At 38.1% G+C, this 16,050-nt stretch overlaps 1 protein-coding gene and 1 pseudogene across 1 annotated transcript in view; both read right to left on the bottom strand.

The window, feature by feature from the left end:
* Positions 1-16,050, bottom strand: part of ALG9 (ALG9 alpha-1,2-mannosyltransferase) — a 197,775-nt gene that overhangs the window by 179,270 nt on the left and 2,455 nt on the right. Inside the window, exons 2-4 of the mRNA XM_007936556.2 lie at positions 15,362-15,500; positions 14,413-14,547; positions 9,786-9,856 (exon numbers count right to left, since the gene is read on the bottom strand). Coding sequence (XP_007934747.2) covers positions 9,786-9,856; positions 14,413-14,547; positions 15,362-15,500 — 345 coding nt within the window. The remainder of the gene's footprint in view (positions 1-9,785; positions 9,857-14,412; positions 14,548-15,361; positions 15,501-16,050) is intronic.
* Positions 1,090-1,207, bottom strand: LOC122149631 (annotated as a pseudogene).

The raw sequence follows: 16,050 nt of genomic DNA, 5'->3' as shown, positions 1-16,050 counted from the left end.
CCTTCTTGGAGTTGTATAACCATTCTCACTGTCCTTTTCTGAGATGTTCTTCCCTCATTAACATAAACTCACCACCCTGTAACACTCCTGTTTTTCTAGTCACTGTTGTCAATTTGATCCCATATAGATAGTCTTTACACAAGCATAATGCTCAAACAAACATTTCTCACTAGGTAAGCAAAACTTTTGTTTGGTGTTAAGAAGGATTCACGCAATCTTTCTAGTTTAAGCTTTAAAGATAACCCTGGAGTAATAGTGTCAGGGATTCATCCACCTTCCACGGCTCCAGAAAGTCTAGAGACCATGAGAATTTGAAATTCTGTTCTGCATTTTCCTCCTTTTGATGAGGATTCTTTCACAGAACCTTCGATCAAAATGTTCAGTAATTGTAGCCAGACAACATCTACTTCTGGTTTCATGGCAAAGGAAGCAATTGTTCATGGAGGCAATCAGCCACACATTCCATTTCCTTCTATGTGTTCCAGGTGAACAGAGACCAATTATAGTACCTTGGATGGCTGCTTGCAAGTTTTTAAGACTCCAGACATTATACAACAAATTAGAAGGTAAAACAGAAGCACTAAACACATTGCTGGGCCAATTAACTGGGATGTCCCATGAAACCATGACCCTAAACCTCCAAACCAAGGTTGAATATAAGGAGCCTCTGCAACTACTCTTTTTGTTATTGTTATTGTTGTAAGTACATCTATCATAACACTTTTGCCAAGTCAACATTTTATAAGTGTATATTTACAGCAATTGCAATCAGCTGTGCAATCCTACCCTTAATCAATATAATTTTTCCATCATAATTAATCCCCTTTTCCCCCTCCCTTCTGCTCCTGGTAACCACTAATAATACATCTACCTATCCTTATTTTTTAATAAAAGTGAACCAAACTAAAACTCACCACCATCGAGTTGATTCTGACTCATAGCAACCCCTGTTGGGTTTCCGAGGCTATAAAATCTTTATGGAAGTGGATTGCCTGATCTTCCTTCCATGGAGCAGCTATGGGCTTGGACCACTGACATTCTGGTTAGCAGCCAAAAGCCTTAGCCACTATGCCACCAAAACTCCTTAAAAGCCTACAGCACCGGTATTCCCAGGCAGTCTCCCATCCAAGTACTAACCAGGCTCAACCCTGCTTAGCTTCAGAGATCAGATGACATCAGGCACATTCAAGGTGGTATGCCCATAGACAATAAAAGTGAAGTCATGTAATATTTGTCCTTTTGTGATTGCCTTCATAATATTTTTAAGTTCCATTCATATCATAGCATGCATTAAGACTTCTTTTCTCCTACTGGTTAATTTTAGTATTCCATTGTTTGTATGTACTACATTCTGTGTATACCATCCACTCATCTGTTGATACGCAGTTAGATTATCTGACCTTTTGGATATTGTGAATAGTGGTGCAATCAATCAACATGGATGTATAAGTCTCTGTTTGATTCTCAAGTTTTTTGGGTATATACCTAGCAGAAGAACAGCTGAGTTATATGGTAGCTTTATTTTTAGTATTTTTTTGAGGAACTGCCACACTGTTTTCCACTACAGCTATACTATTTTCCATCCCAACAATGGATAAACCAAAACCAAAAAAAAAAAAAAAAAACTCACTGCCATCAAGTTGGATCTGACTCATAACAACCCCTCCTTGGGTTTCCGAGGTGGTATCACTACGGAAGTAGACTGCCCAACCTTCCTTCCAAGGAGTGACTGGTGGGTTTGAACCACCAGCCTTCCGGTTAGCAGTCAAATGCCTTAGGCACTATGCCACCAGAGCTCCTGGATAAGCATTCCAATTACCCCACATATCCTTGCCAACATTTTCTATTTTATTATTTTAATCTTAGCCATCCTAGTGGAAGTGAAATGGTCTCATTGTGGTTTTGATTTGCATCTCTCTGACGGCTGACACTGAGCATTGTTTTGTGTATTTGGTGACCATGTGAATGTCTTCTTTGGTGAAATGTCTATTCAAGCCCTTTGCCAGGCTCCTGAGCACAGTAGAGAAGGAGAATCTGGGCACAAAAGGTACAAGATCCCAACCACTACTGCCAGAGGAGGGTGCAAGGCTAAGCACAGGCCTGCCACCAGTCATCTCGGGGCCACGGAGTCCTCACTGCCATCAGCAACATAAAATGGTTTGTAATAAACAGGCAACATGCATCAAAACATTATTACTGTATTGCTATGTTAAAGATGTTTGTCTTTTTGTGGTTGCTGAAGTTATATATATATATATAAAACCTAAAACCAATATATATATTGATATATATATTGGTTGTTAGATTCTTGTCAGGTATGTAGTTTCCAAAGATACTGTCCGAGTCAGTACTTGGTCTTTTCTCTTTTCTTATAAAATATTTTGATGAACAAAACCAAATCAAACCAAACTCACTGCCGTCAATTCAGTCCTGACTCATAGCAACCCCTCCTTGGGTTTCCAAGGCAGAATCTCTATGGAAGCAGAATGCCCACTCTTCTTTCCAAGGAAGGCTGGTGGGTATGAACTACCACTCATGAGGCCCCATTTATTTGTCTTTTGTTGTTTGTGCTTTTGTAATATTGATAATCCATTGTTAAGAACTAAGCCTGACAGCATCGTCCCTGCTTTTTCTTCTAAGAATTTTATGGTTTTATTTTCACATTTAGGTCTTTAATCCATTTTGAATTTGTTTTTGTGTATGGCATGAGGCACGGATCTTCTTTCATTTTTTTTTGCATGTAGAAATCCAATTTTCCCAACATCATTTACTGAAATGATTCTTTTTTCCCCACTGAATAGACTTAGCACCTTATCAAAAATCAGGTGAGCACAAATGTGTGGGTTTATTTCTGGACTTCCAATTCTACTCCGTTAGTCTAACAGTACCAAGCTGTTTTGATTACTGCAGCTGCATGTTTTAAAGTCAGTAAATCCTCCTACTTTGTTCTTCTCTTTCAACATTACTGTAGCTATTCAGGACCTCCTGCCACTCCATATAAAGTTGAGGATTGGTTTTTCCATTTCGATAAAGAAGGCTGTGGGACTTTTGCTAAAGATTGTGTTGAACCTACAGATCACCTTGGATAGTGTTGACATTTTAATAATATTAAGTCTTCCAATCAGTGAACATGGAACATCTTTGCATTTACAGGCAGTCCCCATGTTACAAACATCCTATTTATGTACAATCTGCAGTTATAAACCAGTTCCCATGTCTTTCCTTGAGTGTAAACCCAGAGATCATGCACAGGAAGGGGCCTAGTGGTGTCTCACCTCACCCAAACTTGCCCTGCAACAGCCAATGGGTGCTCCCTACACCTATCTGGCTCCAGATCCCATGGTGCCCACCTCAAACCAAGCCTGGCAAATGATGATGGTGCATGGGTGCACAGGGTAGGCAGAGGCAAGTAGCCCCCACTGCAGCCCCAGAAGCAACATGGGGTCTGTCTGAGGCTGGTAGGGATTGAGGCTAGGCAGGAGGCTGCTGGCATGGACCCAGCTTCACCCCACACAGCCTGACCAGGCACCACTTTGCCACTGTCCACAATCAGATGCAGCACAGTGACCTCAGACCCTGACTTGGATCCCAACCTGGATTCCAGGTGCCCCAGCTCCGGCTCAGCCCTACCCTGGCCACATCCCTGGCCCCATGTCATACAACCCAAGCCAGGTGCCAAGCTCCTGAGCACAGTAGGGAGGGAGAATCCAGACACAAAAGGCACAAGATCCCAACCACTACTGCAAGAGGAGGGTGCAAGGCTGAGCACAGGCCTACCACCAGTCATCTCGGGGGCCACTGCATCCTCACTGCTATCAGCAACATAAAATGATAAACAGGCAACACGCATCAAAACACTATCGTTACTGTATTGTTACATTAAAGATGTTTTAGTGTATCTGGAAGTGTTTCTTTAATGCTTTTTATGCATAGAAAGGTATGTTGTTGTGTTGTTGTTATGTGCCATCAAGTCGGCCCCAACTTATAGCGACCCTTCCTTGGGTTTCCAAGGCTGTATCATTACAGAAGTAGATTGCCCGACCTTCTTTCTGAGGAGTGGCTGGTGGGTTTGAACCACCAGCCTTCTGGTTAGCAGTCAAGTGCCTTAGGCACTATGCTACCAGAGCTCCTATATACTGTCTCCTAAGACATATATTTGACTAACTGACATTAGATATAAACTGTACCTAACTGTTCCAACTTACATACAAATTCAACTTAAAGACAGATTTAGGAACAGAACTCCTTCATAAACGGGAGATTGCCTATTTTTAAGTCTTCTTTTTATCTCTTGCAGCACTGTTTTGTAATTTTCATTGTAGAAGTCCTCTACTTCCCTGGCTAGATTTATTCCTAGGTATTTTATTTCCTTAGATGCTATTGTAAATAGAATTGTTTCCCTAATTTTCCATTCAGATTTCTCATTGCTAGCGTACAGAAACCCACCTGATTTTATTTGTTGACCTTGTACTCTGCAACTTTGCTAAATTCCTCTATTAGCACTAGAAGTTTTCCTGGGGTTTCTCAAGAATTTTCTACATGTAGGATCATATCATCCATGAAGGGAGATCATTTGACTTCTTCTTTTCCAATCTGGATACGTTTTATTTCTTTCCTTTCTCTTATTTTTCTGCCTAGGACTTATAACACAGTATTGACCAATAAAGTTATACAGGTCAGTTCTCTTGTTATTCTTCTGGCTCTCTCTTACGACTTCTTACTCCCTTCTGTGCTTTGTGATTTATTTTTATTATAATCTCTTGTTCGTTAAAACAAGAGTATTTTTGTTCAAGTAAATAAGCCATTGTTTGATACCTAAGGGTACATTTCTCTAGAGAAATTTTACACTGAAGGCACTACCAACTTAGAACTGTTTTATTTCCTTTTCAAAACAATTTTAAATAAATTCTCAACTTGAGCTTTGGAGACTATGTGGATGATATGCAATCAGGTCCAAACCCATACATATGAAGGCCAATTTACAGTTACAACCCTCAAAGCAACACGAGCTTTCTTTTTCCTCCTCCCCTCCATCCACAGTCAAGGTTAAAGCTTTTTAAAAAATCTTATATTAGCTGTTTTTGAGTGGGAAAATTTTTGTGTGTGTGGTAAAAATATATAAAACAAAATATTGGCTGTTTAACATTTTTTCACATGTACAGTTCTGTGACAATAATTACTTTCATCATGTTGTGTAACCATCACTGTTTCTAATGTTTTCCTTCACCCTTAACAGAAACTCTAAGCCCCCAAGCAATGACTCCTACTTTACCCATCCCTTCCACTCCTGGTAATCAAAATGGAACTTTGGTCTGTATACATTTGCCAAATTTTAGATATTTCACGTAAGTGGGATCACAAAATATTTGTCCTTTTATAACTGATTTATATCACTTAGCATAATGTTTTCAAGGTTCATCCATGCTATAGCATGTATCAGGACTTTTATTTCTTTTTATTGCTGAATAATATTCTATTCCATGTATATGCATGTGTAGCCATTTATCTGCAGATGGTTACTTTGGCTGTTGTGAATAATGCTGCAATGAACACGGGTATACAAGTATTTGTTCGCACTCCTGCTTTTAATTCTTTTGGGTATATACCTAGAAGTAGAATTCTGAGTTTTAGGGTAATTCTATGTTTATTTTTTTGAGGAACTGCCAAACTGTTTTTCACAGCAGCTGTACCATTTTATAATTCCACCACAGATGGATGAAGATTCCAATTACTTCACATCCTCACCAACACTTGTTTTTCACCTTTTTGATAGTAGCTATCCTTGTTGCTTTTGCTGTTAGAAGCAGTTCTGCCTCATAGTGACCCTATGTACAACAGAACAAAACACCTCCCAGTTCTGTACCATTCTCACAATTGTTGCTATGTTTGAACCCACTGTTGCAACCACTATGTTAATCCATCCCATATGCTGTTGTTGGTTGTTGTTACTTGCCATCCAGTTGGACCTGACTCACAGAGACCCCTCCTTGGGTTTCCGAGGCAGCATCATTATGGGAGTAGACTGCCCAACCTTCCTTCCAAGGAGTGGCTGGTGGGTTTGAACTGCCAGTCTTTGGGTTAGCAGTCAAATGCCTTAGGCACTATGCTACCACAGCTCCTATCTCATATCCTAGTGGGAGTGAAATGGTCTCACCATAGTTCTGATTTGTATTTTCCTAATGACTAGTGCCTTTGAGCTTCTTTTCATGTGCTTGTTAAACAGATGCATTCTTTTGTGAAATGTTTATTCATGCCCTTTGCCCATATTCTGACTGGGTTGTCTTTTTGTTGCTAATTCATAGTTCTTTATGTATTCTGGAATTAAAACTTTATCTGGTATATGGTTCCTCAAAATTTTCTCCCAATCTGTAGGTTGTCTCTTCACTCTGTTGATAAATTCTTTTCTTGCATGGAAGTTTTTAGTTTTAAAGAAATCCAATTTGTCCACTTTGTATTTTGTTGCTTGTGCTTTTACTGTCAAATTTAAGAATCCACTGTCAAAAGCTAGATCCCAAAGTACTACTCCTGTTTCCTTTTAAGAGCTTTATGGCTCTGTTACTTAGATTTGGGTCCTTGATCCACTTTGGGTTAATTTGTATATATGTACAAGATGTATGCCCAGCTTCATTATTTTACTTGTGGAAATCCAGTTGTCCCATCACCAATTATTAAAGAGACTATTTTTGAGCTCTTGGATGGACTAAGCACCTTTGTCAAAAATAAACTGACCATATGTTTTAGGCTGGTTCTCTAGAATAGTAAAACCAGTGAAGTGCACATAGAAAAAAATACATATAGAGAGAGATTTATTTAAAAGAAATGGCTCATACAGTGTGGAGACTCGCAAGTTCCAAATCCACAGTTTACACATCAGGCTGGAGGCTTCTGATTCATGTGGTTGGAGAGACTGAAAAACCCAAAATCAGCAAGTCAGATGGCAGGCTGCTAGCTAACTGGGCTGTGGGAGCTGGCAAATCCCAAAATCTGCAGGTTAGGTGAAAGGCTGCAGGCTTGCGTCCCAAGAACCAGAGGTTAGAAGATGAGTCAGATACAGGATTGAGAGGAAACAAGCTTTGCCAGAATATCCGTAAATACTGGATGCAGACCACACTGCAAGGAAACTCCCCTTTCAACTGATAAACTTCTCACATCAGATCACAAAATTGCGGATGATTACATAATATCTGCCAAACCACTGAGAATCGTGGCCTAGCCAATTTGACACATAACCTTTACCATCACAAGTGTATGAGTTTATTTCTGGACTTTCAATCCTATCCCATATGTCTATCATTAGGCCAGTACCAGGCTGTTTTGATTACTGTAGTTTTATAGTATACTTTTATAGCATAGATTTACAGTTTTGAAATTGAGACATGTAAGTCCTCCTACTTTGTTGTTCTTCTTTTTCCAGATTGATTTGCTATTCAGGGCCACTTGCAGTTCCACATAAAGTTGAGGCTTGCCCTTTCCATTTCTGTAAAGATAGTTGTTAGAATTTTGACTTGATTACTTTGAATCAATAGTTTGCTTTGGGTAGTACTGACATCTTAACAATATTAATTCCTCCAATCCATGAACACCAATGTCTTTCCATTTATTTAGATCATCTTTAATTTCTTTTTTCTTGTAATTTTTTTTTATTTTTGCAGTGTTTCCTCCCCTCCTCTCCCACCCCTAGTAACCAATAAAGAAGGTTTCCTTCCATAATAAACCTTTCCTTGACTTTTTACAATATATTTGTCCTGACTTATTTCACTCAGGATAATGTCCTCCAAGTTCATCTATGTTATACGGTGTTTTGCAGATTCTACATTATTCTTTAGTGTTGCGTACTATTCCACTGTGTGTATGTACCACAGTTTGGTTATCCATTCTTCTGTTGATGGACAAATAGGCTCTTTCCATCTTTTTGCTACTGTAAATAGAGCCATGATGAACATGGGTGTGCATATACCCATTCTTGTCCTGGCTCTCACTCCTTTAGGATATATACCTAGTAATGGGATTGCTGGATCAAATGGTATTTCTAATTCCAGCATTTTAAGGAATCACCATACTGCTTTCCACAGTGATTGTATCATTTTACAGTACCACCAGCAGTGTAGGATAGTCCCAATCTCCAATCTCTCCACATCCTTGTCAGCATTTGTTATTTTCTGTCTTGTTGAACTCTGCTATTACTGCTGGGGCAAGACAGTATTTCATTGTTGTTTTGATTTGCATTTCTCTAGTGGCTAATGAGGAGCTCTGGTAGCATAGTACCTAAGACACTTGACTGCTAACCAGAAGGCATTTTGGTTCAAACCCACTAGCTCACCTCAGAAGGAAGGTTGGGCAATCTACTTCTGTAGTGATACTGCCTCGGAAGCAGGGAGGGGTCACTATGAGCGGGGTCCAACTCTACAGCACATAACAACAACAGTGGCTAATGATCATGAACATTTCTTCATGTGTCTGTTGGCTGCCTGAATATCCTCTTTGGTGAAGTGTCTATTCATGTTTTCTGCCCATTTTTGAATTGGATTTTTGTCTTTTTGTTGTTGAGGTGTTGGAATTTTTTAATAAATTTTAGAGGTAAGTCCCTTGTCAGATATGTCATTGCCAAATTATTTTTTTCCAATCTGTAGGTTCTTTTCTACTCTTTTAGAAAAGTCTTTTGAAGCACATAAAAATTTTCATTTTTAGAAGGTTCCAATCATCTAGTTTATCTTCTACTGTTTGTGTATTTTGGGTTATGCTTGACAATCTATTTATGCCATAAATTAGGGCCACTAAATTTGCCCCTAATTTCTCCTTGAGGAACTTTATAGTTTTAGGTTTCACTTTTAAGTCTTTGATCTATGTGGAGTTAGTTTTTGTGTATGGTGTGAGGTACGGATCTTATTTCATTTTTCTGCAAATGGATATCCAGTTTTGCCAGCACCATTTGTTAAAGAGACCATCTCTTCCCCACGTAATGGATTTTAGCCCTCTGTCAAAAATCAGCTATAGCTCATCTCTAACTTCTTTTCATAATATTTTATAGTTTTCAGAGTACAAGCCTTTCAATTCCCTGATTAAATTTATTCCTAGGTATTTTATTCATTTAGATGTTATATAAATGGAACTGTTTACTTATTTTTATCTTCAGAATGACTATTGCTGATGTACAGAAACCCAACTAATTTTTCTGCGCTGACCTTGTGGAAAGATTTTTAATAATGATCATTAGCTCAAATACCTTTTAGAGTATTACTAAAATAAAATGTTATGAAAAAAATAATAATAAAATGTTATGTTAAGGGTCATATATAAAAGATTGCTATTTTTTATGACTGTGACACTTAAATACTCAACACTTCCATTAATATTCAATCAATTAATAACTACTTTGTGTAAGACAATATATTGCATGCAAGTAAGAGTAGTGAGTCCCACACAAGGAATAGTTTCCTACCAGTTAAGTTGTAGGGGAAGAGATAAATCATGCACCTATATTGTAGGGCCAAAAATAAGTTTCCACTAAATCCTACCAAGAACCAGTAAGACATGTATGAACAAAAATTAAATGAGTAATATGAGAATCAGATATTTATGATGATCAGGACAGAAAGTGTTAACTAGAAATATTTCCCTCTAGCTGCTTGTTTCAAACAAAAAGTCACACTACAGATATTATATTAGGAACTAGAAGGATAATATTTTCTATTTTTAATCACTTCCTAGACTATCACAGATAATCAACACTATATAGTTAGTGGGCTTTTTCATAGCACCTTTAGAAGCAAAGGTTTTATACTCACTTATAAAAGTAAAGTTCACAAATACAGCTCACAAAAGCCAGAAGACATCGCAAAAAGTAAAAAACAAGAATCTGAAAGAAACCCAGAACAAGAAAATATAAGTCATAGATAAAAGTTAAAAAAAGCTCTTAAAAATGAAACCAGTCTTATTTGTCATTAATGACATTATAAATTATTATAATCTTTTTGGAAAGCAATATATATATCAAGAATTATAAAAACACACATATCCCTAGTCTCAGTATATCTATGTTTATGACACCAGTTCATAGAATTAACTTAAAATTTGAGTAGGAAAAAGCTCTATTTATGAAAAGGTTAGGGAGCTCTGGTGGTGTAGTGGCTAAGGCATTTGACTGCTAACCAGAAGGCTGGCGGTTCAAATTCACCAGCCACTCCGTGTAAGGAAGGCTGGGCAATCCACTGCCATAGAGATACTGCCTCGGAAACCCAAGGACGGGTTGCTACAAGTCGGAATCGACTCAACAAGAGTTTTCTTTTTTTCTTTATGAAAAGGTTAACTGCAGCACTATTAATTATAATTAAAAAAAAAAATTTAACTATAAAATATCCAATATTAGGAAATTACTAAGTAAATTAGGAGCTCTGGTAGCATAGTGCCTAAGGCACTTGACTGCTAACCAGAAGGCTGGCAGTTCAAACCCACCAGCCACTCCTCAGAAGGAAGATAGGGCAATCTACTTCCGTAGTGATACTGCCTTGGAAACCCAAGGAGGGGTTGCTATGAGTCGGGTCCAACTCGACAGCACATAACAACAACAACAACAGCTAAGTAAATTATGCTATATCTTTCATGAAATATTATGTTGCTGTTGTTATGTGCCTCGAGTCGGACCCGACTCATAGTGACCCCACCTTGGGTTTCTGAGGCGGTATTACTACGAAAGTAGATTGCCCAACCTTCCTTCCAAGGAGTGGCTGGTGAGTTGAACCACCCAGCCTTCTGGTTAGCAGTCAAGTGCCTTAGGCACTAAGCTACCAAAGCTCCTATGAAATATTATACAGATATTAAAATTTATGGTTATGAGAGTGGTGGAAAAATTATTTTTTTTCCACTGAATAAATGCTCATTTATTCAACAAGCATTTCATAAACAACCACTGAATAAATGCTCATTTATTCAATAAGCATTTTGTAAACAACCACAATGTATCAGGTACTGATTATTATAAAATATTACATGAAAATTCATAACACAATATTATTTATACACTAGAATTAGAGTTATAGAAACTATATATGCAAATAAAAGGACTAGAAAGAAATATAATAAAATGGTAAAAGCAGCTATATCAGACTGGTTGGATTTATTAGGTATTTTTTTCCTTCTGTTTTCTAAACTTCTATAATGTAGTTTTATAAATGGTATAATTAACAATAGCAATTTTTAAAAATCAAAATAACAAAATAGGGTTTATACCAAATAGCTTTTTTCTATAGTATATGTTTAAGAGCACTGAATTCCTCAGAATAGAAGCTCTACTTAAATACACAGTATGATAATTACATGTGCATATAACTTGGAAATACTTTCCATTTCCATCACTATAACCAAAAAGTTATAATAAGCGTTCAGTAAAGCAGCCCAGTAAACGTCCACATTCATTCATTCATTCACTGAATAAAATGTACTGCACTGAAAACTTACTGTATACTGAGCCCTACTGGAGATGCCGTTAGGAATACAGATGAATTTTGTACAAGGATTCTGGCTGTAAAGATTCCTCATTTAATTGGGGAAAGTGTAAACACATATTTAGAAAATTAAAAATTAACCAAAGTTAAATAACAATACCCACTGCTACTGAGCTGATTCTGACTCATACCAACACTTTAGGACAGAGCAGAACTACTTTATAGGGTTCCCAAGGCTCTAAATCTTTATAGAAGCCTCATCTTTCTGCCATGGAGTGGCTGGTGGGTTTCAACTGCCAACCTTTTGGTTAGCAACCAAATGCCTTAACTAGTATGCTACTGAACTTCTTAAACAAGAGAAAATAATAATTGAATTCAGGAACAGGATAGAAGAGCCTAGAAAGCTACTCCCAATTTTCTCTCTTACTTTCATCCTTCCTTCACCTAGACAACTGCTACTTATCCTTCAGTTCTCTAATCAGAAGACTTCTGCTTCCAGGAAGTATAAACTAGCCATACCTTACTCTATCCCTTCACCTAAGTATAACCAAAAACCTTGGATTATACATAAAGAAAATTCTGAAAGGTAGAGAGAAGGCAGATGGCTAGGGATTTCATGGCAAAGGAGTGATATCCCTGAGTTTTCTTTTTGCCTCTTATATTTCAGACTTAGGAGCTCTGGTAGCATAGTGCCTAAAGGCACTTGACTGCTAACCAGAAGGCTGGCGGTTCAAAACCACCAGCCACTCCTCGGAAGGAAGATGGGGCAATCTACTTCTGTAGTGATACTGCCTCGGAAACCCATGAGAGGGTCGCTATGAGTCGGGTCCGACTCGACGGCACATAACAACAACAACATTTCAGACTTAGAGCTGAAGGAGCTGGCAACCTGTAAACACCAATGGGCATAGACAAAAAAAAGTCCCTACAAAGGCCTGCTTTCTCTAACCAAAGGACCAGGAAAGAGGTGGCCTAGCAAAACAGGAAGCTTTTAGATAATAACTATTCCAGCCAAACACTGCAGGAAAAAAAAAAAAAAACCTGTGGCTCCACACTCACCCATGCCAGCAAAGGCTAAACAGTGAGCTAGGACTTTTATCTTCTGCAGGTGGTAACAAGCCCTTCCTCCCACCATGGTGTCAGTATAGACCACATAGGGTCCACCTCCCCATCCAGCAGTAATGAAATGCCCCTGTCCTTCCCCACTGAGATGGTATCAGAGAAGAACTAGCAGAGTCAGGGCTTTCACCATTTCCCAGTGGAACACTCCACCCCTGTGGTGTCAGAGGAGGCCTAGTGGGGAGCTGGAATGCCCACCTTCACCCAGGATAGGACTAGTGGGAACCCAGACTTTCATTCTCACCTGGCAGTAATAAGGTGGTGCCCTTCCCTCTCCTCATTTAAACAGAAGGTTTAAATCAGATCTAGAGGAGTGAGTAGTACAGAACAAGCATGTTCAGCCCATAAAGAAGATCCAGAGTCTCATCACATAATTCCCAAAATGCCCAGGTTTCAACTGAAAATCAGTCATTATATCAAAATCCAGAAAGATCTCAGACTGAATGAAAGAAGATAATCAATAGATGCCAACAGTAAGATGACAGAGGTGTTAGAATTAACTGACGAAATTTTAAGGCAATCATCTTAAAAATGCTTCATTGAGCAAGTAGAAGCATGTGTGAACAGATAAAAACACAACATCTCAGTACAGAAACAGGTCTCAGCAAAAAAAAAAAAAAAAGATATAGAGAACCAAATGGAAATTTTAAAACTGGAAAAATATGATAACCAAATAAAACTCACTGGATGGGCTCAACAGCAGAATGGAGTGGACAGAGGAAAGAATCAGTGAACTGGAACACAGAACAATAGAATACCCAATTGGAACAAGAGAAAGAAAACAGACTGAGGAAAAAAACAAAAAAGACAAATGCCTCAGGGACTTTTAGGAAATTTAAGAAATGATCAAATGTTCATGTCATCAGAGTTCCAGAAGAAAAGAAGAAAGAGGGCAGGGGTGAAAAAGTACTTGAAGAAATAATGGTTGAAAACTTCCCAAAGTTGGAAAAAGACCTAAGCCTACATATACAAGAAGTTGAGCAAACTCCACACAGAATAAACCCAAAGAAATCTCCACCAAAATCCATCATACTCAAACTTCAGAAAACTAATCAAGTTAGTTTTCTAGTTAACTACTAACTATCCTTCAGCATTCTGCTTAAATTCCGTCCTTCTAATATACTACCCAAGGAGCTCTGGTAGCACAATGCCTAATGAATGCTCTGTTAACCAGAAGGCTGCTAGTTCAAACCCACCACCCACTCTGTGGAAGCAAGACTGGGCAATATACTTCTGTCAAGATATACTGTCTCAGAAACCCAATGGGGGTCTCTATGAATCGAAATCAACTCAATGGCAGTGGGTTTGGTTTTTAATATACTGTTCCATTGCACTCTATACTTTGCTTCCATTAAGACTCACCATATTTATAAGTTCTTAGTCAATGTTCATTTTCTCCATTAAACTCTTAAGTTCCATGAAGGCAGACACTTGGTTAGTGTTACCATCCACAAAACTTACCACACACACACAAAAAAAAAAACTCACTGCCGTGGAGTCGATTCCGACTCATAGCAACCCCCACTGGGTTTCTGAGACTAGAAATCTTCACAGAAGTAGATCGCCCCATCTTCCTTCCACAGAGCAGTTGGTGGGTTTGAACCCCTGACCTTCTGGTTAGCAGCCAAGTGCCTTATCCACTATGCCACCAGAGCTCTTTCACATTTACCACAGTGTCTAGCAAATAAGTTGCCCCATTAATACTTGTTGAGTGATGAATGAATGAATAAACGACTGTACTTCAAAAATTGTTCCCTCTTAACTACCAATCTAATTTGTCCTTTTCTCACATCTGTTCCAGAGACTTACCTCCTGATCAATTATGACTGCTTCCATGTTGGCCTGCTCTTACCTTATTAGTTTGTAGAATTCTTGCATGAAACACAGCTGGCCAGGCATGAAGCAACAGGTAAGCATAGGAGCGAATGGCATAAACTGGGGAATATTCCCAAGTCTGGAATCCCTTCCCATAGATGAGGTAGTGTGTCTAAAAGGGCAAAACAGATAGACTCAGGGTAACACTGGTCAAAAATTCTTGTTAGAAGGATGCCTGTGAAGTTTCTAAATAGAAATATTAAAGAGAGACGAAGGTACACAAAAATGCGGAAACTCTCAGCAAGATTTGCAGCTAAGGGATAAGAAAAGAATCAAAATTACCCATAATTGAAAAATATTAGGACATTATGAATTCTACAAAAGTGTTGTTTGGTCAGCAATAAAAGCTTGAATCTTACCCTCTACTTAATTTTTAAATCTTATTTTTTTTATACTAACTATACTAGGTATACTTTCTCTGGTATCTTTTTTTAACATAAAATATCAGAAGAGTTTACCTCCGAATTATTTGTAGTAGGAAGTCAACAGATAATTCTAAAATGTATCAATCAAGAAATAGCAGGATATTCAGAAATAGCATGTTATTTAGTAACACTGTTTATTTCTGTAAACATCAAAGAAAGAATTAAAAGAACCTAGTTGCCTCTGTGGAGTGGGATTTGGACGTGAGGAGAAGTGGAGCAGGGAGCTGTTTTTCTTTTCAATTTTACAATCGTTATTAACTTTAAAAACTATCTCCAAGTATTATTGATTTTTAAAACATGTTTTTAAAAAAAACTACAAATTACACATGAGTAAACCAGCGAACCAGTCTTTAATAATATGTAAATCATCAGTTTAGAATACCTAAATGAAAATGAAGTTATTTTACTAGTAGTCACACTTGTAGTTTGATTGGTACCAAGATCCCAAACAGCCAAATCAAGGGAAAATAAAGAAAAGGAAAGTTTAAAGAAATCACCTACTGGTTCCCAGTAGTTGAACGTTTCATCACAGTCAGAGATGTTGCTCAGGAGAGCAGCACATAACCTTGCTGAGAGCAGACACTTGAAGGCAGTAGATCCTTCAGGTGCCCAGATTTGTCCTGCTTTGTTCCCAGACAACCTGCTCAAAAAGCAAAAAAAAAGTCAGGAAGGACCTGCTAACCCAGGACTAAAACTAGCCAGAAAGGATAAGAAAGGCAAGAGACATTAAAGCAATGAAGTTATTCTCCTAAGGTAAATGTTAGTTTTTCTATGTGAGTACAACAAAAAAATAAAGAAGACTTTAATCTCCCTGTTCACCTCCTGCTTTTAAACTGTAAATTAATTCACACTTGAGCTCGATGCACCTATGACACTTGTTTATCCTAGGCCAACTAATTAATCATTTGAAAGGATTAATTTTCATTTTCTTTCTTAACAAGGTCATTACTTCCCATGGTTTTATTCATTCTTCTATTTGTTCAAGTATACACCTCCAAAGAGAAAGACATAGAGAGGTACATGGGAGGTACAGACAACAAAGATGAACCCTTTTGCACATACAGTACTGCATTGTCAATGAAGGCAACATGGATATATGGGTGGATAGACGGGTGGACAGGCTGAACTATTAGGTATGTCTATGAAATGGGGAGTGTATCCAAGAACATGTATAGGGTTGGCAGACAATG

This window comes from Orycteropus afer, unplaced genomic scaffold (assembly GCF_000298275.1).
Source record: "Orycteropus afer afer isolate SDZICR_OR568_19922 unplaced genomic scaffold, OryAfe1.0 scaffold00036, whole genome shotgun sequence".
In the NCBI taxonomy this organism is placed as follows: Eukaryota; Metazoa; Chordata; class Mammalia; order Tubulidentata; family Orycteropodidae; genus Orycteropus; species Orycteropus afer.
Note: the sequence above shows the minus strand (reverse complement) of the source record. Positions and strands in the feature narration are given on the sequence as shown.